Source organism: Ischnura elegans, chromosome 4 (genome assembly GCF_921293095.1).
Source record: "Ischnura elegans chromosome 4, ioIscEleg1.1, whole genome shotgun sequence".
Taxonomy (NCBI): Eukaryota; Metazoa; Arthropoda; class Insecta; order Odonata; family Coenagrionidae; genus Ischnura; species Ischnura elegans.
Window position 1 is genome coordinate 97,063,959 of NC_060249.1, and position 25,871 is coordinate 97,089,829.

Genomic DNA, 25,871 nt, shown 5'->3' on the forward strand with positions numbered 1-25,871 from the left:
ATCGTTAAAAAAAATCTAGTTGCATGCGATATCAAAGTGGCGTCCAGATGTGGGGAGAGTAATGAGATGGCGTTGGAAAAAGGATTAATTAATGGGAGATCGCCCGGCTGCGCGGAAAGTGATGTTCGTGGATGTAAATGAACTGCCAAGGGGTGAAGCGGTAGCTTTGGTGTTTGGAAGGGGGTGCCACACCACGTAACGAAAGCAGGCGAGTAGGTGCGAACTCCTCTCTGGGGGCAGGTGAGCGGGTTATGGCGGGAAGGCGAGGCGGCATTGGCCGGCAGCATTCCTCCTTGATATGCCTCAGGCGTCACTCTCGTTGTCGGCGGAACTCTCGCCTTGCAACATTCCCATTTACTCCCTGTCCTTTCACCGTCATACTTAAGCTCATACGCTTCACTAGGCGCCATAAAAAAACTGTAATTGGTCGTGGTTGTCCGTAAAAGAGTAGGTTTATCAAATAATGCCCTCCGAGTCGTTACCATTACCGCTTCGTCGTCCCTGTTTAATTATGTGCACATGTTCGTATGATTCGTGGTTGCGGAGAGAGGTTATTGCTTTTGTACTACTAACTTGGATGTCAAAGCCAACTACAACTTTGCGTTATCTAAAAATTAGTTTCTTCTCTTATTTTTAGTTAAATTTTGAATTAAGATTTTCAAAAGGCCTGGATTTAATTATCTATTGGTTGCAGTAAGAATGAGGAAATTTAATGAAGTGTGTGGAATAGAATTATGTTCTTGGTATGATAGGGGTAGCGCCTAGATGAAATGTGAGGACAACCCTGCGTATTTTCATTTGACTGCATTAGGTAGGTCGTAGCTTGACTTTTGAATATTTTTTTTGTAAATAGCTCACGTTATTATGCTAATATTTTTAAAACTCTTTTTTACCATTCTTTTCCTATATTGTCCTCCACTTTTTCCGGTTTCATCTGAATTTTCGTCAATTTGGAGTTAATTCCGAAGTCCGCCGTAAAACCTTAGGAACCAAAATCTTAGAAACACCGTACCTTTGGCATTGATGTTTGTAAGATGTTTATGGCGCGCTATGACAGAGTAATCAAATAGCTTGGGTCTAGTGATATATTTTTCCTGATTTCTCATTGAACAGTTATGTTCCATACATTATCTGAGCCCGTCTTTCGAAATTCTGCTTCTACTATTGCCTGCCATTTAATGGAAATCATGACTTCGAATATTCCAGTGGATACCCGGGAAGGGCTGAGGTGAAATCATAGCTCAAATATCTTGATTACATGCAAATATTTGCATCAGAGCCCTATGGAACCCTGGAATTAGAGTGAGAGTTATTGCATTCTTCGTTTTTTTATCTCCGCATCAGAATGCATGGAACTTTACGGTCCTCAAACCTATTCCTTTGATTTATCGGTCCACGTAGATTTTTGTGATCCTAACGAAGCCGATTCAGGGAGGAAATCTTATTCCTGAAAAGACGAGGATTGTCGAATAATCGCTTATTTTTTCATATAACTCGATTTTCATTAATTTATTTCATTTGGGCAACAAATGCATTCGAGTCGTAATCAGTCGCATAAATTCGCATTTTATAAAATAATGAAATGGTTTTCCGCTTAAAATCTTAGGTTTGCATCTAACAAATGTTTCTTTTTTAAATTCGAATCTTTTAAACTAGTAAATTCAAAATGAGTAACTATTATTATCAATTGTTAATAACTGTTATAATTACTCAGTTATGTTTTTTTATATTCATGTCCAAGATATTATTTGTCGTAAAAAAGGTCTGATAATAAAAATGCTGACTACATTAACGATTTTAATTTCTCCTGGTGAATTATATTGATGAATTCTTTTCGGGTTTGCAGCAAGGTTAACTCAATCGTACAGGCCGGCATTTCGGAAGATGACTTGTGTCTGATTGTCAAGGCGTGCTACTCAATGGAAGTCTAATTTCACACTGAACCGGATCAACCGTTTAGCGAGCTCAACGATATGCCTCAGAAGTCGTCCAATTGGCTGAAGGTCATTTGAAATGCTTTATGTACTTTCCTTACGTTTTTTTATGCAGCTGATAAGAGGTCTCCTGTTATTTCTAAGATAGAAGCCGGTATCGTGATTGAAATAATCCTAAAATGCTCACGAGTGAGATAATTTTGGTGGATATTACAGTATTCCAGTTTTAAATTTTCCTTACTTTGAATGACGGTAGTTTGTAACCAGCCGAGACCTATTTGAGTTAGCCCTGTTTGTGTATTATGAATTTTAGTTTGAACGACATAAATGGACTATCAATTCCACTTAGCTCAAAAGGTTTATTCGAAGATCTTTCAATCTGTAACTCAACTCGAAAACTGGTCGAGTGAGTAAAAATAGAGCTACCCCGCAGCAACCCTTGTGCTTGTGACTTCCTCGTATTCAGCGTGGTTGGGTCAATTCCTTTCCACTTACTATTTTCAACAAAGCTTTGGTAATTATACGATGAAAAAAAAGGTTTAAAATTTAATATTTCAACTACCTTCACTGCAACACTGGCTTGTTTTTACCTTATTGTCCAACCTGAGTCGGAGATATTTTCTCATCGACTGGCACCAAAACAAAGGAATTCGAGAAATCAGTGTGGTTTCGTGGCTCATTAGACTTTTTCCGTGTCGATGTCCTGCGTTCCATTCCACCTCCCCATTTCTCAACAAGCTCTGCTCACTGCTTGCCTTAGCCGTCCGTCTTCCCTTCCTTTAGCCTCTCTTCTCTGTCCCAGTGATTCTTTTGCTTCCTCCTCCCTCATTAAATCTGGTCACAGAGGTTAGTGAAATTAATGGTGATTAGGGAAGGCCGCCGTTCGGACTTCTACATCGGACTCACAGGAGCGGAACTTTAGTCTCTTTTTTTTATTTTTCACAGGGGGCTTGCCCCGTCAAATCATTTCATTAGTCTCGGGGGCGTGTTGGACGAATTGCGAAAACTTGTATCAGATTTCGTCCACTGCTTCTCGTGGGACTAGCGGCCAGTTTTCCTATCCGCCGATTATTCTCTTCCTTTGTCGGCCAGTTGCGTATCTCCGACTCGCTTTTGGAAAAGAATGTGTGATTGACCCTCTGGCGTATAGATATTTCTGTGTCACTGCTTTATGTTGCGTGCACGGTGTTTTATTGTTCAAATAACACCTTTTATGGCCGAGGTATCTGGATTTTAGTGTTGATTTTTACTTAGATAAAAACATTTAATTTCATAATTGTGCTCTAAATTTTTCTCCGTTCTCATCGTGGATTCCACCACCATGTTTTAGTTTGAATAATTATTATTTATTAGACCTTTAATTTTCTAAATAAAATTAATATAATTTTGAAGGCTGCTTTTAGATTTAAAAAGTTTTATTTCGCCCTACAAACATATCACTAACAATAAAATATATAAATAATAAAAAATGAAACATAAGTATTTCGAAAAATTGTATGTTTTTCGAAACACAAGTTGATTAATGTATCTAGATGTCAAGCATGTCATCATTTGATACGGTCCGTACTTTGTTTTTTTCTTCAGTAATTATTCCATTGTCATCTCATGCAAGAACACAAGTTTAGCTCGTAAAATGTCCCGTCCTATGAATACATTTGTAATATTTTTGTTTCACAGCATTAAAATGTAAAAATTTTCCGTGAGTTCAAGCCAGCCAGCCGGCCCCGGTGGCGCCGGGGATGAGTCCTCAACTGATAACCTAGAGGTCGCGGGTTCGAATCCCGCCTGGGTGGCTTGGTCTCCATCAAGGGCATGGATGTTAGTGAATGTCAAGTTAATTGTAAGAGAGGACAATGTTGTTCTAAATTTGCTTGAATAATAAAGACGAAATTATCACTATTAGCACGTAGATTTCCCGGCTTCCAAGGCTCCTTATTACGAGCAATAAAGGCAGGGGGAAGACGCTAATATTTTCTGTAAATGATCAAATTGGCATGGGGTTTTTTCTTATGTAACCTTGATTTTTATAACGCATCTAACCTTGGTAAGTCAGCGTTTGCAATCTTTGTGGAGAGAAAGTCATACTATATTACCAATATTGACTTCATGTGGCTTGTTCCTCACTAAAATACTGAACTATTTTTTCACTAAATCGAGTATCTAAAATATTTCATAATGTTTTAGTCTCAGCTCAGATACCGGAATGTGCCAAAATTTCATTCTAAGTCATTGCTAGGAATAAAAAAAATACATTTCGCCTGGCTAATCAAGAGTTTCCTTTGGTTGATTCGCTGTTATCTATCTTTCTTCTATCCTTCATCTTATATTTTATTTAACTCCCGGGATGAATATCGAAGCAATGGAGTATTTAAATTTTGATTATTTTACATTACTATTTCTGTAGCTTATAGTAATTTATAACCAATGTGCCGTGTGCTCACTGGGGATTCAATCCCCTTTGATACTGGGCATTTTGCGACGGTAATTCGTGGCCGCGGCATCTAAACTGGCAGACCGAGACCCAATAGCTTTCGAGAGGAGATATTTTTTTCCGAGCAGCTAATCACAGTTGACCAGATGCTGCTTGCTGCGTCATCGTATTAAAAAAATCGGACATTCTGCTGCGTCATAAGCACTTTCCGTCAATGGTCACAATAGACATGTGGAGAGGGCACTGACTCTGCACGGACGACAGTATGTCATAGGGGACCACAGAATTTTCCTCCTCTTGTGTGTGTAGAAATTGGGCCATTCGAGTCCTCGTCCTTTTTCGGGTCCTGCTTAAGGATAATGGGATCATCGGGCTATGAATGGCCGGTGGCCAGAGTTCTCGGAAACGACACCGCAGTCGCATTCTCCTCGAATTGGGAGTAATTTGAGCCAACGACCGCCTCTATTGCTCTCATTGCCGCGTTGTGTAAAGTCGATTTTTTTGTGTAAGAGAGATTAATATCGGTGGCAACCATTGGCTAGTCTGAGGTCCGTCTCCATACTCCCAAAATGGAATGTCATTTCCTTATACGTTATAATCTTTCCTGGTGCTAATTTCACCTTATCTTCATTTACTGCCGCAGCGGTTTTAATTCCGAGTCTAATTATGTCTCGCGTTGATTATAATATATTTTGTGCCGAGAATGACTGTCTTTTTATGATTTTTATGAATGTGGGACTAGCTTTTCCCCCATTGTTAATCATTTTAGTGTAGAATTTTCGTTGAACACGTAGAGCGAATCTTCGGAAAATCAACTTCAACTTACTCTGGTCTTATTGGCTGCAAAAGAACCATTGTTGGAGACATTTTTAGTACTATTTCCTTTTCAATCATACTGGAAGAGAATAAAGTTTTAAGACTTGCCATTTATTTCAGTTTTTAAAGAAGAAAATTCTCAATTTTTTCGGCCCTAATAAAATGTAATATCACGTTAGTTCACCCACTTGTTCTTTGCATCCATCTGTTTTCACCTGCAGTGTGAATAGCACTATATTTACGTTTCCGAAATGTTAATTGATAGATAATTGCTGGTAGAAGCAAACAGTTAAATGATACTTTAACCGTTTGCTTCTACCAGCTTAAAGAATATCTTATTTAACTCATTGTTTTTAAATGTTTGAAGTACTTTGTAAAAATGAATACTATTGGAATAAGGTTCTCGAGTGTATCACTTGAAGTGAATGCATACTTCATTACCTTTCCGAGTATTTGGCCGTGCAGGTATTCCCATGTAAATTATTTACAAAATTTATGTGCACATATGCAATTTAAGAATACCGGGAGTAGCCACGGTGATAGGTATCTCTACGGAGTCACCCGCAACGCACGAATTGTACGAAAAATAGGTAGCTTACTCGGTCAGTACTAACGTAACGTTCGATTCTACCAATACTTAAAAGTAGAATCGGACGCCTCGGTAGCTTAATTGGCTAAAGCACTCGACCGGAAATCGGAGGGCTCCTGGTTCGAATCCAGGCCAAGGCGAATATTTTTTCCCCTCTGGGTTTATCGCACAATTTAAACGCATGCACTTTTTCGTGACTGATTTTTTTTCTTACCTAGACTTTTACTCTTCCCACGAAATTTTTCGGGAAGGGATCCATCATCAGATCTTTCCGAGAGTCCCTTGATATCCCGTGGGCCGTGGCATTGATACACGGAAAAAAAAGTTAAGTTAGAACTATCGAATTCTGATGAAATTTATCAAACTTTTGGGTTCATATGGCACATTGAAAAATTCAGTAATTATTACCAAACCAGTTTGATAAATTCTATCAAACTAATTTGGTAATTGTTACCGAAATGGCTACAGCAGTTCGATAAAAACTATCAAAATCGAAAGGGTAATAAAATCGACGTAGCGTGCACATGTGAAAGATTTTCAACCCAGAAAACACTATTATGATTGATAATTATAAAATTAGGAGTTTGGCGTAAGTTTCTGCAAAAAAAATACAAAAAAAAAGTGGAAAAACAACAAGCCTGCATGAAGCATTGAACGTGGGCCCTCCGCGTGGTAGTAACGGACTCTAACAACTAGTCTAAATTTTTTTTTTTATAAATCGGTTGTCATAATAATAGCTAACTTAAACGCTCTAATATAGTATTATTGTAAGTATTTAACCTTTGTTTTGAAATGTGAATAAGGTGTGACTACAGTTTCCCTTTGTATGCTTAAGAGGAATACTTGATGCACACAATTGCATTACGTAGTTACTCCATATGAATATCCAGTGCAGATGCGCAAGAAAACTTTATTTGCAGGCTTATTACATCGATATAGAGATGGCTTTAACGTGCTGGGTGATATCCTTAGCATGGATTGGGTCTAGTATCACGGCTTTTATCACATGTTATTAAACATGATCGCGAATGATTATACCTCAGGAATACCTCTAATTAAAGTTTTAATGTGTCGAAATACACTAACATCTCCTTACAGCTTTAATATCTATGATAATATGCGATTCAATCAATGTCTTTGATGCACCAGCTAACGGGTAGTATTGCAATTTAAAGCAGGAAAAAAACAGAAAAATGAACGTAAACAAAATTAAAACGTTATCGCCATCACAAATAATGAAAAAAAATCATTTCTACCAACTTATCTTTTATGTAAGGCCTGTTTAAGAATCTTTCAACTGCAAATGTGTATTGGTATAAACATAAGAGGAACGATAGACCGTTCGATAGATTACGAAACACTTGGTAAATTCTATCAAACCAAATTTGCATAGCAATGTAGAGTTTGATAATTTTTACCAAACAAGCAATCACCTTCGTAAAATTAATCATAACCTCGATAAAAGTTATCAAATTCAATATCGTATTGAATTAATTCGGTTATTTTTACGAAACTCTTCCGTACAATTGACCAAATTATGCAATACCAAAATGTTTGATGAAATATATCAAGAGCTCACGCTAGCGTTTGGTAAAATAAATCAAGTGCTTAATAATTTGCATCAAAGTTTAAGTATATTTAACAAAAATACTCCCTATCACACCAGTTCGATAGTTTTAATCAAATCTTTTTTTTCCGTGTACCAAAACACCAGCAGCGCGACCGACTTTCCTCATGCGTCATCCGCCTCTGACCAGCTGATCCACTCTCAATTGAGCCCCCACCCACCCCTCGGTCGGGGCATAGCAAACCTTTCCCATCCTCCTCGGCTCCCTCCCCCCCTGTAGCATACATACTTTGCCGCCCCTCCCGTTGCTCACTCACCAGGCCGCAGCCGAGCGCCGACCGGCCCTTCCCTTCAGCGGCGAACAAATCGGACCTTAGGAAGCGATTCGACCAGAAGAGGAAGACGGCCGGGACCAGGAAATACACGGAAAGTAGCCGGAGGGGGATGGGGGAGGGGAGCAAAGTAGGCGGGAGGAGAAACAAAGTGATGCTCGACTCAGTATCTTTGAATGCCGTCAACTTTTCATTAACCTCTGTTCTCAGCGATTGTCGATTTTTTTCTGTCGATACGTCGACGTTATGTCTGTAAATTGCCATAATTCATTGTTGACTCATGATGATATTACTGGTTTTTCAGTGGCGGTCGGTTTTCCAGTGTTATTTGGAATTATTAAGCGATACAATTCCAGCCGATGAAACTTATAGTCAACATAAAATCATTCAAAAATAATAGATTCGATTAATCTCGACATAAGACACTCATTGTTCATCAGACATTCATTGTTCATCAGACACGTCATCCCTACCAGCGACATCGAAACGCACATGGATTGACTTATGATGAAATGGGTCAACCTAGCATGTAATCAGGAACAGGGGCGCAGCTAGGAATTAAGATTTCGGCTGCAAAACACTGGGGTGTCTGAGGGTGTGGAATACCCACCAGGGTAAGCGGGAGGTGCGAGGGCAATCCCCTGGAAAATTTTCAGATAAATGGTTCAAAATGGTTAGTTTTACGGCCTTCTGAGGGATATTTTTAATTAATATTTACACTATTCTATAAGTAATATTAATCAAATATATTCAGTGAAATGGATTAAACTTAAAAATTTCTCTGAGCTCTCGGGGGGTTTTAACCCCCAAACCCCCCTCGCTGCGCCACTGATAAGGAAGTCCTATGAAAAGTATGAGAGAAGAGAGGCCTCATGAAATTGTTGACAAGAAGACTGAACAAATCTGATAGGCCATAACTTGAGACATGATGGACTTGTGAAGAGAATTGTCGAGAAGCAAGTAGATTCCAAGAACGGAAAAGGAAAACCTGGAATGAAATATGTATATGGAACAGGTAAAGAAGTATGTGAAAGAGAAGAAATAGGAGGTTGTGAATATATTGGATGTTTAGAGGATTGAGTGGAGAGCAGCGTCAAATCTATCTTCGGATTGTTGATCAGTGATGATGATCGGAAGTCACCAGGGTATCGCTTTACGATGATGATTTCGATTAATCGACACACCGATCACCCCCGATTCCCTTATACAGCCTCATTTTCTGCATCTCTACAAATAAAGAAAGAAGATCCTTCAGAAATCCTCACTCCTTGTCGCTCTCACCATCGCATTTTCCTCGGAAGTTATCGCGCAGCTAAGGAGACCCGTCCAGTTCTGCGCGATGCGGTCGAGAGGAGCAGCATCGGAGGTAGAAACAAAAAATAAAAACAAAGGAATTACTATCCTCTTGATTCTCTTTTTTTTCCTCTCTCCCGAAAAGCAGAGGAGAAATAAGAATGAAAAAAATGAAGGTATATAGCTCCGCCAATCTCCCCCCTCACTCCTCTTCTCCCGGGGGCTTCTCCTCTCTCCACCTCGACTCCCGCCCCCTGCCCCTCCACGAGAAATTGCCCCCACGAGAGAGAAGGGGCCGGCCGGTGTTCTCTCTATCTGGCGCGCGCCGCTTTCCTCATCCAGTGTTCTCGCGTGCAGCGTTCTTTGTGGGAGCCCGTCCGGCCGCCCCGGTCAGATTCGCCGCCCAGCTCCCGGAGGCCCCATAGCATCGACTGCTTAGGACTGCCATACACACATCTCTCCTTCATGTGAGAGCTTCCGTCAGTAGTTTACGCGCGAATCCACTTGGCGCAGGTGTCGCGGATCTCGCGATGGTGTCTCCATCTCTTACCCCCCCTCCGTGGTTACCCATTCTCCTTCCTCGTGTGCGATCTTCCAGGACTCCATTTGACTGACGGATTTCCTTAGCCGGTCGGCGGAAGAATGTGACACGCCCGCGTCGCCGCTGCCGGAATGATTTGATGCGTGTGGATACCGCAGGTGTTTTTACATGAATCCTCGTTGGGGAATGAATGTTATTTTTTAAAGTTTGCGAGTCTTAGTGTGAGGATCTCTCATATTGCTTTCATCGGAAGTGTCGTCGTGTTTATATTTCTTTAGTGCTCTTCATATGTGACTCGAAAAATTCTTGGAATTTTTAGGGCTGTATTTCCGTGTTACTGTGACTTGGTTGGTCTGTCCTAATCCTCCGGTGACCTAGTGCTTTGTAGCTGTTTATCTATCTTGTGCAACGTTTATCAAGCTTTCAGAATTACGAGGAATTGTTTCCAGTTCTAAGGAAGCTGTCATGTCATTCATTATTTTTGGTTTCATTTTTATGTAGATTTTAGGGTTGATTAGTGTTACTGTTAGGCAGTGACCTATTTATCGTTATCAGGTGTTACTCTGTATGGATTTTATCATTTCCGAAAGCTTAAATTTCCTTAGGTTGTGGTAATTTTAATATCATAATATATAATAGCGCTTGCATTCGATTATTTACAAGGATGATGTGTCTTTCCTACTCCATAACTAATCATATTCATTTTTGAGTGAATAATCCCAATCATCAGGAAACTGTGTATTATAAACAATTTATGGGCGATAAGTTGATGAAGCATTAGTGTTGGTTTGTGTTCTAGGTACTAATGTGTTTTTTCTTGGCCGATTACTTGAGAATTATATAGGATTTACATCACTAGTTCCTCGCTGAAAGTACGAGGAGTGGTCGCATGGACTTATGGATACTTCTCTCTGGATACATTTGCATCATAATGATAGGGAAATTATGCTGATGATGATCTAAAATTCTATCTAATTAGAGCCTTGAATTATCATGCACTCTTATGACTTCCACACGAGTTGGAAAAGTTGAAGAAAAACAAAATTGTCCGTTCCCGCCCTCACGGTTGAATTTCCTCATCCATTCCACCTGTGGAGTTCCTCGCCGCATTCCGGGGAATCTTCGACTGCGGACGCACGAAAGGCAATAAGCCCGCATTAGGTTCGGAGGCCGGGGGATACCTGTTGCGGATCCTCTGGGAGGAGAATAAAAGAGGTGAGTTCCTCATAGTGTTCGATCGGTTTTGGGGTGTCTAAAGTGCTCTCCCGTCCATAAACTTCCAGGCAGACTCCAACGTTGTAACCTACTTATGATGGGTAAAATATATGACGCACCTTGTGTTGTTATAGCAGTTGTAATTTTATTTATCTCAAGTGAAATTGCAATTTAAGCAATTAATATCACTCTCTGCAATATTAGACCGTTGCCCGGTGGTCTCTTGAGTGGGCAATCTAACAAGAATTAATTATTATTGTTACTGTAATATAATATTACTGATTAGGTACTTTTTAAAATCAGAAAATTAAACTCATAATTGATTACTTTTTTACGAAGTAACTGTAATATATCCCAGGGAGCGCAGTTACCTTTTCTTCAGTACTCTTACCACTAACTCTTACCTCATATACTTTTTGGCCATGACAATAAGACGTCTCAACCTATTCTGATTGCCCTTAAATTTTATTTTGTTTCCTAAAATGTTTCACATCCTAATATTAATTAATATTTAATTCTCAATCAATATCGACTCGGAAGGTGTTTAGCTATTTATCCTGAATGTTGTGCGGAATGGGTTGATTTTGATTAAATTAACAGTACACTGCTTAGGATACCAATCTACCAACACGTGCGTAAGTGAAACCGGTTTTATCGATCCCCAAATATCCTTTATATAATAAGGTAAAAAATAATTGATAAATTTTAGTTAAGTAATCAGTCGATGACAATGACCAACATTTTATGGTGGTGGTTGGACTCTAGTACCATGATCATTGATTCAGGATAATGGAGACAATTGAACCGCTAGCCTAAAACGTCGGTGAAGATGCAGCCAGATGATGTGACCCAGCTGCTAGTGATCGTTACGATGCTCCAAGGAATGAAGCAGAACTACTTGTCGTATACATCATACCACAATATTTGTCGTGCACGTTAAAGCCAATAATCCCTTTCGTTCATATTTTATTTGCGGCTGTAACAATTTTTTAAATATGGTAAGGCTCCAGGGACAGTTTTATTTCAGTCATAGCCACTCCAATGAAAGGAGCCCTTAACAATCCTTCTTATTTCCCAAAGATATCAATACCTCAGCTGAATGTTTACTACCAACCAAGGAATAAACCTCTACGAACAATTATGTAGGCCTTCCCATGGCTATTGCGCTTTTATCGCTACCATAATTCAACATTTAAACAATACATATGCATCTTAATGCGTGTCACTTGAGTTCGAGAGTGGCTGAGAAAAATTTATAGCATCCCGATTATGAGATTTTCTGGTTGAATAGCTTTTTCATATACCACTTCTTTCTTAAAAAAGCGACCCGGGTTTTGATGAATAATCATCATCATAATCATCAGTCATTAATTGATTATGTGTTAATCTTATTATTGCAACCTATTTCCCTAACGGAGGATGGGATGCATTTTGAAACGGACGCCAGAATAGGGAAAATGATGGGTAAAGACATTCGTTTATGATAGTGTTGTCCTGGTTTTCAATAATTTTTAAAATTTCAAAGTTCTCTCTAGAATCTAATTCGGGTCGGTCGTTGCATAATTTTAAAATGCTCATTTTAAAATTTATTCCATTGCAGTTACATATTCAGGGTTTAGCAAAGGTACTTTAAATTACTTACTTAAAAGGTACCAAAAGATACCTTAGAATGGAATACCACAATGTTAAAAATGGGTTAGTGAATTTTTTTCCCGATTATCGTTCACATTCTTTCTATGCTCATGGGAATCGTTATGGCTCGGTGGATTGTGATGGAAAGTGTTGACTTCCCACCCCGTGGCCTCGGGTTCAAATCCCGGCGGTGACAGAGAATTTTCAGAGACTGTCCGACCCAGTTTGAATGTCGTATGGAGGATATTTCAAGCGCAGCACTCCGACCTTCGGATAGGACGTTGAGCCGTGGTCCCCTTGGCACCTTTCGTTAAGAGTAGGCTAATGCCGACGCCGGGTTTCTCTCCACCTTTCCTTCCTTACCCTTCCCTCATGGCGCTAATGACCTCTATTGCCGGTCGCCTCCTCTAAATACCATACCATACCTCTAGGTTCATGCATTATGTCCGCGGTACCTCCATATCCATTGGCTTTCAGCCGATCATTCACCGCATACTATTCCCGTGCACTCGAATGGTGTCAGCCATTTCCGTGACGGGTCACGGGCCCAGCTTCGCGATCGTCCTTCCCAAGGTCTCTCGCGGGCATCCACCCTATCCGGGCCTCATTGATTCCCTCCCCATTTCATAGGCCATTGCGTCGTTTCGTTCCTTATCCTCTTAATCCTCCATGCTCCGCTGCCTTTACTCAAAAGACTTTTGCTAATGAATTATGAACGAGATAATATTTACACGTGATTGATTGCTCTTTTAATGGAACCATGGAAAAGACCTTTGCCATAGAAGATGTATGCAGTTTTATGCCCTAGTACTGATATTCATTTTACTGTCTGCTTCTACCCTTAAGGTCCTATCACTCTGAAACTCTAAAATGCTCTCTATTGGTCTGGTTACACGATACATTTACTGGCTGATTGCATAAACGATTTTGGTGGACCGGAGCGGATCATGTACGAGTGCATGAGCCTAATTAGAACAGGTTTTATGTTCTGTACATGCGTTTGCACAAGTTGGATGGTTATGCGGTGTATTTTGGCGTTCATTCCCGCGTTCATACATTCAGCCATTTACGTGTACGTGATAATGTATCCTGTGATCAGGTCTTAATGTACCTTGCTGAGGTCACTCATACGTAAGCATTATTTTCACACGACTGAGTCTTTGTCACCAATTTCCTATATTTCATATTAATTCCTTTTTCATAAAGCCTTAATTTCATAAAGCTTCCTATCTTATAGCTAAATTACGTAATTTTGATGCTCTAAAAATCACTAAAAATGAGTTAAAAGGCCATAATTTCGATGTTTAGGGAATAAATCCTTTTGAAAACCACGTTTAATGGAGGATAGCTATGATGATTTTCAATATATATTTGAACAATATTCGTGGGGAATGCATGTTTTCACTTCCTAGTGCACGTGTATTAGGGGATTTAATCCGTAGGTACTCTTTCTAAGTAACTATTAGTTCTCATCTTATGGCATTCTATGAGCAAATTGCCGATTCCTTAAGGAACCAAAGATATATATTTATATCTTTGGACAAAAGGTTCGATTCTTAAGGAAAAACAATTTCTTCTAGCATGCCATAGTTAAAAAAGCCACGTTCCATTGTCCTATGTCCCATCGGACAGAAGTCGTGGCCGAGTGGAAAGGTGTAGGAATTCGTTTTTCTCCGGAGGAATGAAGGCCTTCTATCACTAAATGATGGAATTCAAAAGTCTAACATTTCCAAAATGCGCCATATTTTGTTTTTTGCAAACGGCTGGTGGCCCACGCCTATTAATACAGATTGCAGAGTAGTGTATTGATGTCGCCTTGCTAATTTTCTACCTTGCTCAGACGTGCTATTGTGCTGAGCATAAGTTGGAATTTCTCTGTTTAATATAAAGCTTTGTGGTTGTTCATACCAGGTCTTTCGAGATGAGAAACCTTCCTCCTAGTCATTCCACCGAATTGATCCCCGATGTCATTGGTTTTACGACAATTTATTGATGATCATCGGCATACTTTGAAAGCAATATAAGTGTTTGCTTTCTCTTTTCTAAGTGTTTTAAGCAATAAAACCAAAAGGGTGTGCTTTTTCTCCTTCTTAAAATATTATAAATTCTTGCGTCGGTATCTGTCCATGGCATTGATCTGATAGGAGCAAAGAGGTCATTATGGTACGAGCTATTTCTGGAATTGCATTTGGTGCCGCATACAACGTTAGTCGTCTCCTGTTTTTAAATTCCTACCCATTAGAATAGAGTTCCCCTTTTATTACGGCTTTAATTTTTTTCGCCGAGAGATCTACTACCGGTGGCATAAAATGTACTAGTTAATAGGAAATACTTAGCATATACTACAAGCCAAATCATGTATCTAATGCAATAGGGCCCTCAATTTCATGAAAAATGCCAGCAATCGAATCAAATACTAGCTCAGTACTTATTGAAATATTTTGCTAGGGTATATCGTTGAGGCATTTTTTAGAAGAGCAAATAAAGTAAAATAGTTGTTCGTCGTTTCGCCCAAAGTTCTTTTTGAATGATGTAAGCTTAACCTCATTCTTTGAATATGAATCTGCATCGCTGTAAAACTTGAGCCGATATAATGTCTTCGCTAGAAAGGAGTGGAATTCATATTTTTTAATCATTTTATCCTAAAGGATAAAATCTGTTCAGTTTTAAACCATAATAATATATAACATTTGCTGATATTTATGTTAGAAACATGTAGTGGTATATATAAGTCCAGGTATTTTCCTTTAACCTATGCATATAGACCTTCTGCTCCTTTCATTAAATATTCAAATGAAATACGATTGTTGAAATTCCGAGGCACGCTTCGAAAGTATATGTTACATAGCATACCCTGAGGTAAGAATTAGAATTGTAATAAATCTGCTCTCGAAATGAGGCCTTATTCACGCTTTGAGCTAAAAACTTCTTAGAATTTACGGCTCTTTTATTCAAAAAGCGGCAACTTCATTGGTATTTGTGGCTTGAAGCTAAAGGATTGCGAAAGACTTTCGCGTACACGTATTTATGAGGTATTCCTAAAAAGAAGTTGCTTTTCTAACGTGGAGTGAATTTTCAAGGATGAATGAGGTCATTTAGAGGAAAGTAGTTCTCCATTTTTTTCCTCAATATTCTTTCAGCATAGTGGTAACTCACCCGTTTAGATTACTTAATACTTATCAGTGAAATATTCCTGTTTAATGTTGCTGAATATCGCAAATTGAGTTCTGGGGATAGAATTTCGCTCCCTTAGTCCCGGTAGAGAGTGGAGCTATTTTTGTAAAGAGTATATGCCAAATTATCAGACACGTGTGGAAAATTTATTGCTACATCTATATCAATATGTCTTATTTATTAGAATATTTTGTTTGATATTTATATCTCTACGGAAACAAAGCTCACTAATTTTCAACCGCATCCCTTGTGTATTCTTTTAATATGCAATTTTTGGCCATAAATATTTTATTTAGCAACACCAAGTGCCCTTGTGAGAAAAAACTACCATGGCACACTTTACTGTTGTTACAAGTGCGTGGCTTGGCTCTTCAAGTTCTATAGTAACACTTTTCATTGTTATGTTTTCGCTAAGGTGCATAAATTTTTCTCTTTTTTATATTAAAATCTATTTTCCTCAAAGCACCATTGAGGTATCCTTATATACTTAATTATTTTAGCAGACATACTGTAATAAACCATATGAAGAATTTCTCTGTGCTTTTTTAATAAAAACCATATTTCGCTCTATTTACCATTAATATTTTTTCCTGCTTGCCTTCATAGTCGTTTTAGACTGTTTATATTTATTAACCGATTTTTTGTGCCTTTGTACGTGTCATATAGAAATATTTTTTTTCTTATTACGTTTTCCTCCCATTTATCTGGGTGTGACAGACGCGCAGTATATTCCAGTGGGTTACGAGAGAATGCAGTTGAAGTCTCTAATTTTCTAGACGATTAATTTGATATTATGTTTAGACTTAACTTTTTCATTACGTTACTGAAATATTTATGTGCAGCTAAATTCCATGAACTCCTCTCTCGTTGAATATTCTTAATTCCATCCCTACGTGGCGATTTTCGCGGGTCCATCCTGTTTGAAAGGTATCCAAACGCATGGCTTTATTTTTGGCGAATCCCTTACATTCGTTTCCTTCTGTTATAATTGGATTCCCCATAATTCCACCATTCTTATTTATATCTCCGTATTGAATTACGAACACCTATTGTCTTCCTCCAAAGATATGCATTATCTATACCCGTGAGAGAGTCGGCTACACGTATCACGTTTGCACTAATTATAATTGGAAGTGGATTTTCATGAGTGGCGGGAACTTTCGAGCTTTCTCTGCGTTATCTTGGGGATTATATGCGAGAAGAAATTTAATTCTGTCATTTTCTACTTTATCGGAGGAATTCTTTGGAACTTTTTCCGTTTATTTTTGCAGGAGTCAGGCGAGACTTCGCAGTAATTACGCGCAAAAACAATCCCATGGGGATTTCTCGCCCGATCCTCCTATTGTTCTTGCACGTGCAAGGGTGGAGAGGTGGAAGGAATTATTTTTTTCGCCACTCGGTATCCTGACGTTATGAATGATCACCCGGGTGACATAATTCTCACGTCTTTCCAATTCTCTCCTTATCTGCTCGCACAACCTCACCCCCTCGCCTTTCTCAACTCCGCTTCTTAAGGAGCTGGACACCGTCTCATCCACTCCGTGACTTGTTGTCTTGGGGACGGGCCACGGGGTGAAGCCGTCCGAAAAATTTGCATAAATGGCTTCTTGGTTTCTCCTTTGCCGCATTCATTTCATTTTTATCTTTGTCATAATGGGATGAGGACGGAAACGTTCCAGGAATCTTCTTTTCTGGCGTACCGTTCCTCAGACTATAATCACGCCACATATATACCCACCCGTCACTGGGTTAATTCCGAGTGAATTCACGCCGAGAATTCATATGCTTCTCTTCCATTTCCTGCAAACCAGACCTTCCGGTTCTCCACTTCAATTTTAATTGTAAAAATATCATTGCATGTCATTATTTTTTTGCCTAAAAAATATATATTTTTGTGTGATTCCATTTACGTTCGCAAGTCTAAAGTTCTCATATCCAAAGAGATGCTTCATGCTTGAATATACTTGGCGTAAAATTATCATAAACCGGTTTGAGCTGGGTGAAGACAAATGATTCCAATTTCGCGTAATTGTCTCGTGGAGACTGTGTTGTAAATTTGAAGACAAATTTATATAAGTTTGCATTTTTAAGATAGTAGGTAAATATGATATAAATACTGTTTCAACACATAATGTTATGTGGGGTTAGCGAGAATATTTGGATGAACTTTAACGTAAGTGAAGGAGATTTTAGTTTACCGAGGGTGAAGGGAACTCATGAAGAGGAATTTTGAGTAGGTTTGAAAAGTATTATTAAGTGATAATACAATGAATAATAATATCAAGCTAATCCGACCCTTTACCTTAGACTGAAGAAGTTTGCAAGAGAAATGAATAGTGGGGGATTTGGAAGGGGCACGGGAAATTCGTTAAGATAGGTCTCACGGAGATACCCCCAGTGGCACCCACACGCTCCCGCAACAATGACGGTGGTTAAGCGCTAAACTGTCGTCACGAATCAACGGAGAGCATCCTTGTTTTCCCAAGGAATTAAACGCAATTAAAGCCTAGCCTCGAGGGTTTCTGATTCGCGGGACGGCCAGGCGGGGCAGCGATGATGTCGAGCTCCTCCCACAAGCGTCGCTGTTCACACCGCGGAGGAGAAAGACGAGGTTGGGTTGGAGTCACCGTGAGTCGGGACGGGCGACTCGAGTCGAAAAGGGGAAAGGGAAACGTTGAATGTCACGCAATTCTTTCCGGTTCCCAAAAATATTCATTTTTTTCCCTCTCTCTCTCTCTTTCAAAATTTTCTCGGCGTCATGCTTTGTGCGCGTGTGATGGTTATGTGAAAGCTGAAAGAGTGGATCAGGGGAGAAGAATGTGTTTCTCTTAACTGCCCCGGCGTACCTGTTCTCTCTCTCTCTCTCGGCATGCCTTAATGTCCCTTCGTGTCCCCACATCATGCGTCTTTATCTCTTTTCCAGGAACCTGAACAATAGCTCCTCCCAGCTCCTCCTTCGTTCCGGCGGTATTTTCCATTTATGGCGCATTTTCCCCTGCACTTACGCCGCAGTCGTCGTTATCAATGGAAAGGGAAGTTTTAGTTTCTTCCTCAGGGTCGTTTTGTGAAATTATTCTTATTTGTCCTTGCGTGAAAACTATCATTTGAGTTCATTGCTACTGTGGGAGCAATTGCTATCGTTGAGCCCCAACTACTTATAGGTGAACTAAGAAAACGTCCTTTGAGCGCTCTGGAAACAAACACTTATTATTCTGCATTTTTTTGGATGAATTTTTCTCCTCTTTTTAAATTTTTACTTCAATATTTGATGTATTTTCTGTAAATTTTCTAATATTTTATCGTTTCCCAGTTGGAGTGATGTCATCACAGTAGGTTTTTAAGAAATTTATGTGCGTGCAATATAAAGCAAATTTGATTTGAAAGCTTACCGGATACACGATTGCTTTCAAGCATATTTTAAGTGTTGAAATCTTTTCCATCAAATATTAACGGATTCATTCTAGTTTGTATCTTCAGGTCACATCTGTGTGCTGAAAAAAGTGGAAATACTTGCGAAACTCTCTTCGACAAATTTACCTACCAAATTTTTCCGCTTATGTATTTTCACACAGAGTAAGAAGTTTTTGGAAACGTAAATTTACATACAATAATTAGCAATGTGAACAAAAGTGCTTTTTTCGTATATTCATAAAAATTATTTCGCACATATGCGCCCATTTTCCTATAGACATTGAATGTATGAGTATTTTTACTCGTATTGATCATTCGATGTTCTTTTTATCCCTGCTAATCTTTCTAATCTGCTATGGGATTTTGTTATCTATCGTGGGTGTTGCACAATGGAGCAGAAAGAATATCCATTCATATCCACAAGAGCCTTTTTTTCAATTCTCTTAAAGGGCCTTTCAGTATTATTTTCCGACGCATTCGCGGGAACGAGGGACTGCAAGGCAAAAGAATCTCTCGAAGATTATTCGCGGGCGTCCTTCCGCCGTTGTGAGCGGCCAGCTGTCAAGACGTCCCAATCCTCCACCGCAGTCATCGCTCTTAAGGCGATGGCCTCCTGCGTGTGTGGCAAGGGACTCCACAGGGATGGGATGGGAAAACACACAGAAACAATACCGGCGAGGGATAAGTCTCATAGGTGCTGTCCATTGGACGGAATGGTGAAAGTTAGAGGAGGGAAGGAATAGTCAGCTTGTAGGAATTAAAGAGTGGTGGAGGTGAATTGATCAATTAAGGTATTATACGGGTTTGGGTAGGATTACGTGGAGACTTTTATGAATCACTCCGGATTTTCAGTTCACTATTAGACCGACTTCATTTTATTCTACAAATTAATGTAAAGCCCTACATATTACCTTTCCAAAAACATAAGTTTAATTTTTCTACCTAGAATAGAACAAGATCTAGAGTCATTTATCTTTAGAGAGACACGCTGAAATTTCGACAAATTTCCAACGTTTTCGGACCTATAAATTTTTTCAAAATCGTCATTTACCTCTGAAAATTGGTATTTTTCCATCTTTTACTAGGATCATTGAATACACCAAATTTGAAAGAAATCTGATTTGATCGGGATGAGTGATGTGTTGAATTCACTAGGAATGACCCATCTATTAATCCCATTGCCTTTCTTCCTGGCATAATCTCCTTTATCAAGGATTTTGTCATTCCCTTCCCGCCTCGTATCTACTCCATATCTCATGAAGAAAATTCCTCTCCCCTCCCGCTATGCCCTACAATTCAAAATAGGGAATCCCGATTCCCAGGCCCTTATCACGCCAATGATATCTCGGTCCTCCAGCGAGCGGCTCTAAAATCCTGTCTTGCTCCAGCATTTCGCAGAGTGGCTGTTTTAATCCCATTCTTCCTTCCTCCCTCCGGTGGCGTTGCGTCTCTCACCGCAAAATCTGTTATAATGTAGGCTATGGACGTGTGTAAGGTCGACGAAACGGCTAATTTAATCTTGACGGGACTCGAATATTCTGAAATACGAATTGGGGAAGCTTTTTATTGAGGTGAATAAATTTGTGCATAATTTGGTGGCGGGTCTTGTCTTCCTGCCCTTGTCTTCCATCCGCTGCTCTGAGAAATGATGGTAACCCCTATTCAGGTACACCGAAGGGGCACCTATATTCTACTCTACTGTTTTATTTATTGTATAGTATTTTGCAATTTATGAATAAGTGGATTAAATATTATTATGATATTATTATTATTATTATTACTCAGAACCACACCTGGTGGAAAACTCGAAAAACTTTCTTTGAAGCGATAAGTAGGTTTGCAAGTTTCTAACTGTCGCGTCGGTAGCAGAGAGCATTGTCGAGACGGAAGAGAGTGTTTGTCGTGAGGATTGGGTGTTCCTCTATGGAGAGGTCGCGAAGGGACGGATGGGTTGGCGGTGTGGCGGGAGAGGAGGCTGTCAGAGATGGGGGCACTGAGATGGCCGGTCGGTCTGCGGTTTTCCTTCGGTCCTCCCTCACCTCTGTCCCATTCATCATCTCACGCGGATCGTGAACCGGGTGCGCGGGGAGAAAATAAAAGAACATCGGCTCCCAATCCCTCTATCACTCATCGCCATCATTTCTCTCTCTCTATTGCGATTGGGTGAAACTTTCTAAATACGCGATACCAGTCGCAATCTCCGCGGCGTCCGGAAAGTTATCTCTCTTCCACGCGGCCACTGCAGTGCGTAGTGTATTTCATAATATTTTTCACCTCAAGAGGATCATCATTGACCTGCATTTGCAACGGGTACTTTCCTTTTTTGATGAGTTTCCTTACAATAGTTCTATTAGCGTGTCTTATTTATGCGATGGCCGGCGTATGGAGATGCCGGAAGAAAAGGCTATTGAACATTGCGTCAGAAATGAGCGTCCATGTAAGACGTGTAAAACGGTGTAAACTCATATGCACAAGTGTGAATGAATGAACGCAGTAATAAATACTCTATTTTGCCTTGATGTCCATTAATTTCTTCAACTCGTCAGGACATAATAATAATAACAATAATAATGTATTTTCTCCTACATTTTGATTTGACAGCTGATTAACAAGATAGCAAATAGAAGGAGCTTTAGGTGGTCTGTAAGGTCCTAGGACCAGAATTGAGCCACTATCAAATAACAAAAATGTATACCAATAAAAGAAAATAATTATGCAGCATGAGTGTCTTAAAGAATTAACATCAAAGTAAGTGTTCAATTTTTGTTAAGTATATGTTCATTGGAAAGATTACTCATATCTGGTGTCTTTAGTTAGGAAAATGAGGGCTATGGACTGAAAGTATAACTTGGAGATGATGAAGGAAGCTGAGCGGACTGTTATGCTCAGTCAATAATAAGAAAAGGACGTTTCGATACCCAAGCACGAAATTGTGGAATAGAAAAGTTCGCCTATGCCGTACATTGTAGTGAGCAAGAAAATTATTTTCTGTCAATGAAATTCCTCAAAAGGATTCCTTTATTGAACTACCACACAATCGTAGAACGTTCATTTAGTTAAAATTGTGAGACATTTATTATCTTCGTATATCGCTGCCCACAATTGACATCAACCAATCATGCCATCAGAAAATTTTCAAATGGGGCGTCATTTACTAAAGCCTACGTCCGCTGAAATTTTCCGTAAGAAATAAACTACGTCCCTACTACGTTCTCTTCCATTTCATCTGGCTACAGCTTCGTATTTATATTGCCGCATGGTATCGATGTACGGAGTCCTCTCCATTGAAGGTAACGTCATTCGGTGCAGTATGTTTTGGTATCAGCTGTTGGCATGACTTCTTAAATCCCATGCCTGTATCCATGGTCTTCGTCATTTCGTTGTCTAACTTTTGCTTCGAACAAGCGAAAGCTTTGTAAGGAAGGGGGGGGGGGAGCGTTCGGTCGTTTAATATGAAGTTCACCTGCACCATCTGGAAAGGTTTCTGGGTTGCCTTCCCCTACCTTCCTCTTACTGATTCGCATTCCAATAGATTACCGCTCGATTTCCTTAGCTCCCGCTGTTCCGCAACGTGGTGGAATGGAGGCTCCTCCACACGCGATGTTCACTTTTGGCCCCACATCTGAATAATCAATCACCGCTGTGGCAAGAAGACTTACAAATGGGGAGGATGGTGAATTAGGGAACTCATCTTATGAGGCGAGAGATGCGTGAATGCGAATTAAACTCGTTCCACTTTGGGGGATGGACAAAAAATCTCCCTTAAAACCGAGCAGAGTTTCCTCTTGCTAAGTTTGCGGTCCTCCAGCGGCAACTTTGCATCTAAACGGGAAAATTTGATCCTAACGTGTTTGTCACTGCTGAGGCCTTTTTTTATTGCTACCGAAATTTCACTAGCTATAGCTCAAGTGACTCTGCATCGTTGGAATTTATAAAATCCATACCAGTTTTGGTGTCCTCGATGACTACGAATAAGAGTTGGTTTCATAATTTTGACCATCCTGGATGAGGATTTTTTGTTGGCCTATGCTTCAAGCTTACTCAATGAATAATAGCTGAGGTATGGATTAATTTCTGTCTCTGTGACCATAAATGGCTATAAATGACTAATTGTTGTATGCTTGTTCTATACGACGCAATTAGGAGCCATTGCTATGTAAATAGAAGTTGAGGATATGTTATAAATTGTAACATCGAATCGATATTACCGATAAATTCTGGGAATAAGTTATATATTGGCGCATGAGTCTACGAAGGTGTATGAATGAAGTCCACTTCCTAAAGGCCTATTTCAGGTTCAAGTTAAACAATGCACTTGATTCATTGCTAACCATCATTAATGTGGTCATACGGTGGCAACTGACTGTTTAGTATAACTGAAACTGTCGGTGTAACGGTTTTGTTTTATTGTTTTTTGTTTGTTGTGTTTTGGTATAACTGTTGTTTCTGTAATTGATATACTTATTGAAATGTTTGTAAAATTCTCCCAGAACAAATTCATTGCATTTCTATTTAGAGATTCGCTGATTTATAAATTAATGAATTTTGTTGATTACAGTAAATTGGGTCAGCTTTTTACACTTAGATATATTCTTTTTCTTTTCTCAGGACAAAATCGGATCATGACAGACAGGGTCATCGAGATGTTGATCAACAGCACTGGTGAGTACCTTCGGCTATCTCTGCATGTGAGGAATAAATCTTAGATATTTCTTTAGGAGCCTCTGCGCGGGCAGTCTTCTGCCTCATTTGTAGCCTCACACACTGAGAATTTGAAATCCTCACCCCAGCCCTCTCAAAAATTATTCACGTTTCCGGCTGTCAAGATTAACTCACATTACAAAGAAATAGAAATGGGATTAGAATATAGGATGTGATGTTATCTTTTGGTGCTATTGTTCCGAGTTCTGGAAGAAAGGAAACAGATTTTGTGGAACAGTATTAGTTTTCCTTTGTGAGGCGGGATATCATGAGAACCCATTAAAAAACCACCTTCCTCTTTGAAAATTATTTCAATTTTCCATTTTCCGACCAAAATTAAAGGAAAATTTAATAGATCTAGGGCGTAGGTAGGCGAGGGATAAGAATTCAAAGACTCAAAGTCGGTCGCCATATAAAAGGCGGTGACATTTGTTAGCATCGCGGGGTAATTTATGGAGTTGACTCCAGATAAGGACGGGGAGGCGAGCATTCCTCCAAATTAATTGAATGCTTCATTCTTTCCTCTTCCTGCCGTGGAAATTCGGGTATCATGTTGCGCTATCGCGCACTTCTTAAGATGAATGCTCAACTCCTTTCCAGCCACCTGCCCAGAACACGAGAGGGTAATCACGCGGTTAAATGCCGCAATAAATCCCGTGTCCGATTCGGCGTTGCAACCTGCGGGCCCATTCCAATTTCCGACCTTCTTTTAAGTTTTACTTTTTCGGAAGGCAACCATGAGGAAGGACCAGATAATCTTTAATATTTTCCCTGGTTTATTTCCAAGTGAAATATATCATTGGCCAGAATTGAGGTGGTCAATGACCAGGTTAATTGGTTTAGATATATCGAGATCTATTAGGTATCTGGTACGTTTTTGAAATACAAACCATTACTTTTGGTAACCGTGGGGAATAAGTAGAAATTCGGCCGACGTTCCGACGCTCGAAGATCCGACGACAACTGAAATGTGTTATGGGTTAGAGGTGAAGAGGCTCTTCCCCAGCTGTAATAGGAAGACTGTATGATAGATAAAGGCTTAATACTTGATTTGATTTATTTATTTCTTTTACCTGGCCCAGATGAGGCCACAATCCGGCCCGCTCTTCCTCCAGGGCTCTCTTCACAAGGCTGTAGATACGGAAATGAAGGAATACAGTCATCAGCAAAAAAAATTAATATGATAATAGATAATTTATATCATTATGTAGCTAGGCCACATTGTATATCAGTCTTTACTTTCTATAAAACCAATAATTACTCTTGGAAACCCTGGAGGGAAAGTGTATGTACACTCAGCCTAAAGTTACAACTGCAACTGAAATATTTCGTGGGTAAGAGACGGAGTGGCTAATGACCAGCTGTTGTAGGATAGCGTTACGAAGAAACACGTGTATTGATATCTAATGCGTTTCATTAATTCGACAACTACAGTTGGAAACCCTGAGGTGCAAGTTCACCCTTTAGTTTCAGCGCCAACTGAAGTGTTTCGTGGGTATAAAGTAGGGTGACTGATGAACAGCTGATTAAGAATGGCGATATGAAGAAAACACGTGTATTGACGTCTCGTCCACCACCGATTTTTTTTCCGTTTCTTTAAAAAAAATTCCGGCGGCCTTCCTTTCCCTTTCTATCCCACACACACGAGTTTGATTCTAAATGGTATTCCTCCCCTTTTTTTTATCTCCCGAGAATGAATTCTCCGTGAGATTCGGCTCCCATTATCGTCGGAAAGCCATCGGGCTGTTTTTAAAGCGCTGAGGTGAGACCTTGGCTGACTCTGGGAGTCGTTGTAATTTGAAATTCGAGGCGTGTTTCCTCTCTGCTTGAGCTCGGGATCTTTTCGCAGATTTGTATTCAATTATCGCGAGTCGCACTTATTATCCTTTCGTTCGAGTGAGCAAACTCGGCGTGATGGTGCTAGAGGTGATTTGTGAGAGCCATCCTCGCGCAGGCTGGGAGGTATTATGTATATATTTGCATTCTTACATAGACTTATTGGTGATCAGGTTTGGATTATTCATGCTTTCCACCAAGGAATTTGTCCCTGATACCCATGTTCAATTGCTGTTTCTTTTCTGTTTTCATCGCAACCACAGCGTGACTTTTACGACTTATCTTTTGTTCTATCCTGTCTATTAACAAGCCAGACGTACGCAAGGAAAGTAGAAAAAAATCATTTTGCTAAAGTAGATGCGTACTTTGTTGTCTTCAATTTTCCTCTAAGTAGTATAA

At 39.7% G+C, this 25,871-nt stretch overlaps 1 protein-coding gene across 1 annotated transcript in view; it reads left to right on the top strand.

Moving 5' to 3' along the window:
• LOC124158201 overlaps positions 1 to 25,871 on the top strand; it is a 517,531-nt gene that overhangs the window by 327,790 nt on the left and 163,870 nt on the right. Inside the window, exon 3 of the mRNA XM_046533388.1 lies at positions 23,544 to 23,597. Coding sequence (XP_046389344.1) covers positions 23,544 to 23,597 — 54 coding nt within the window. The remainder of the gene's footprint in view (positions 1 to 23,543; positions 23,598 to 25,871) is intronic.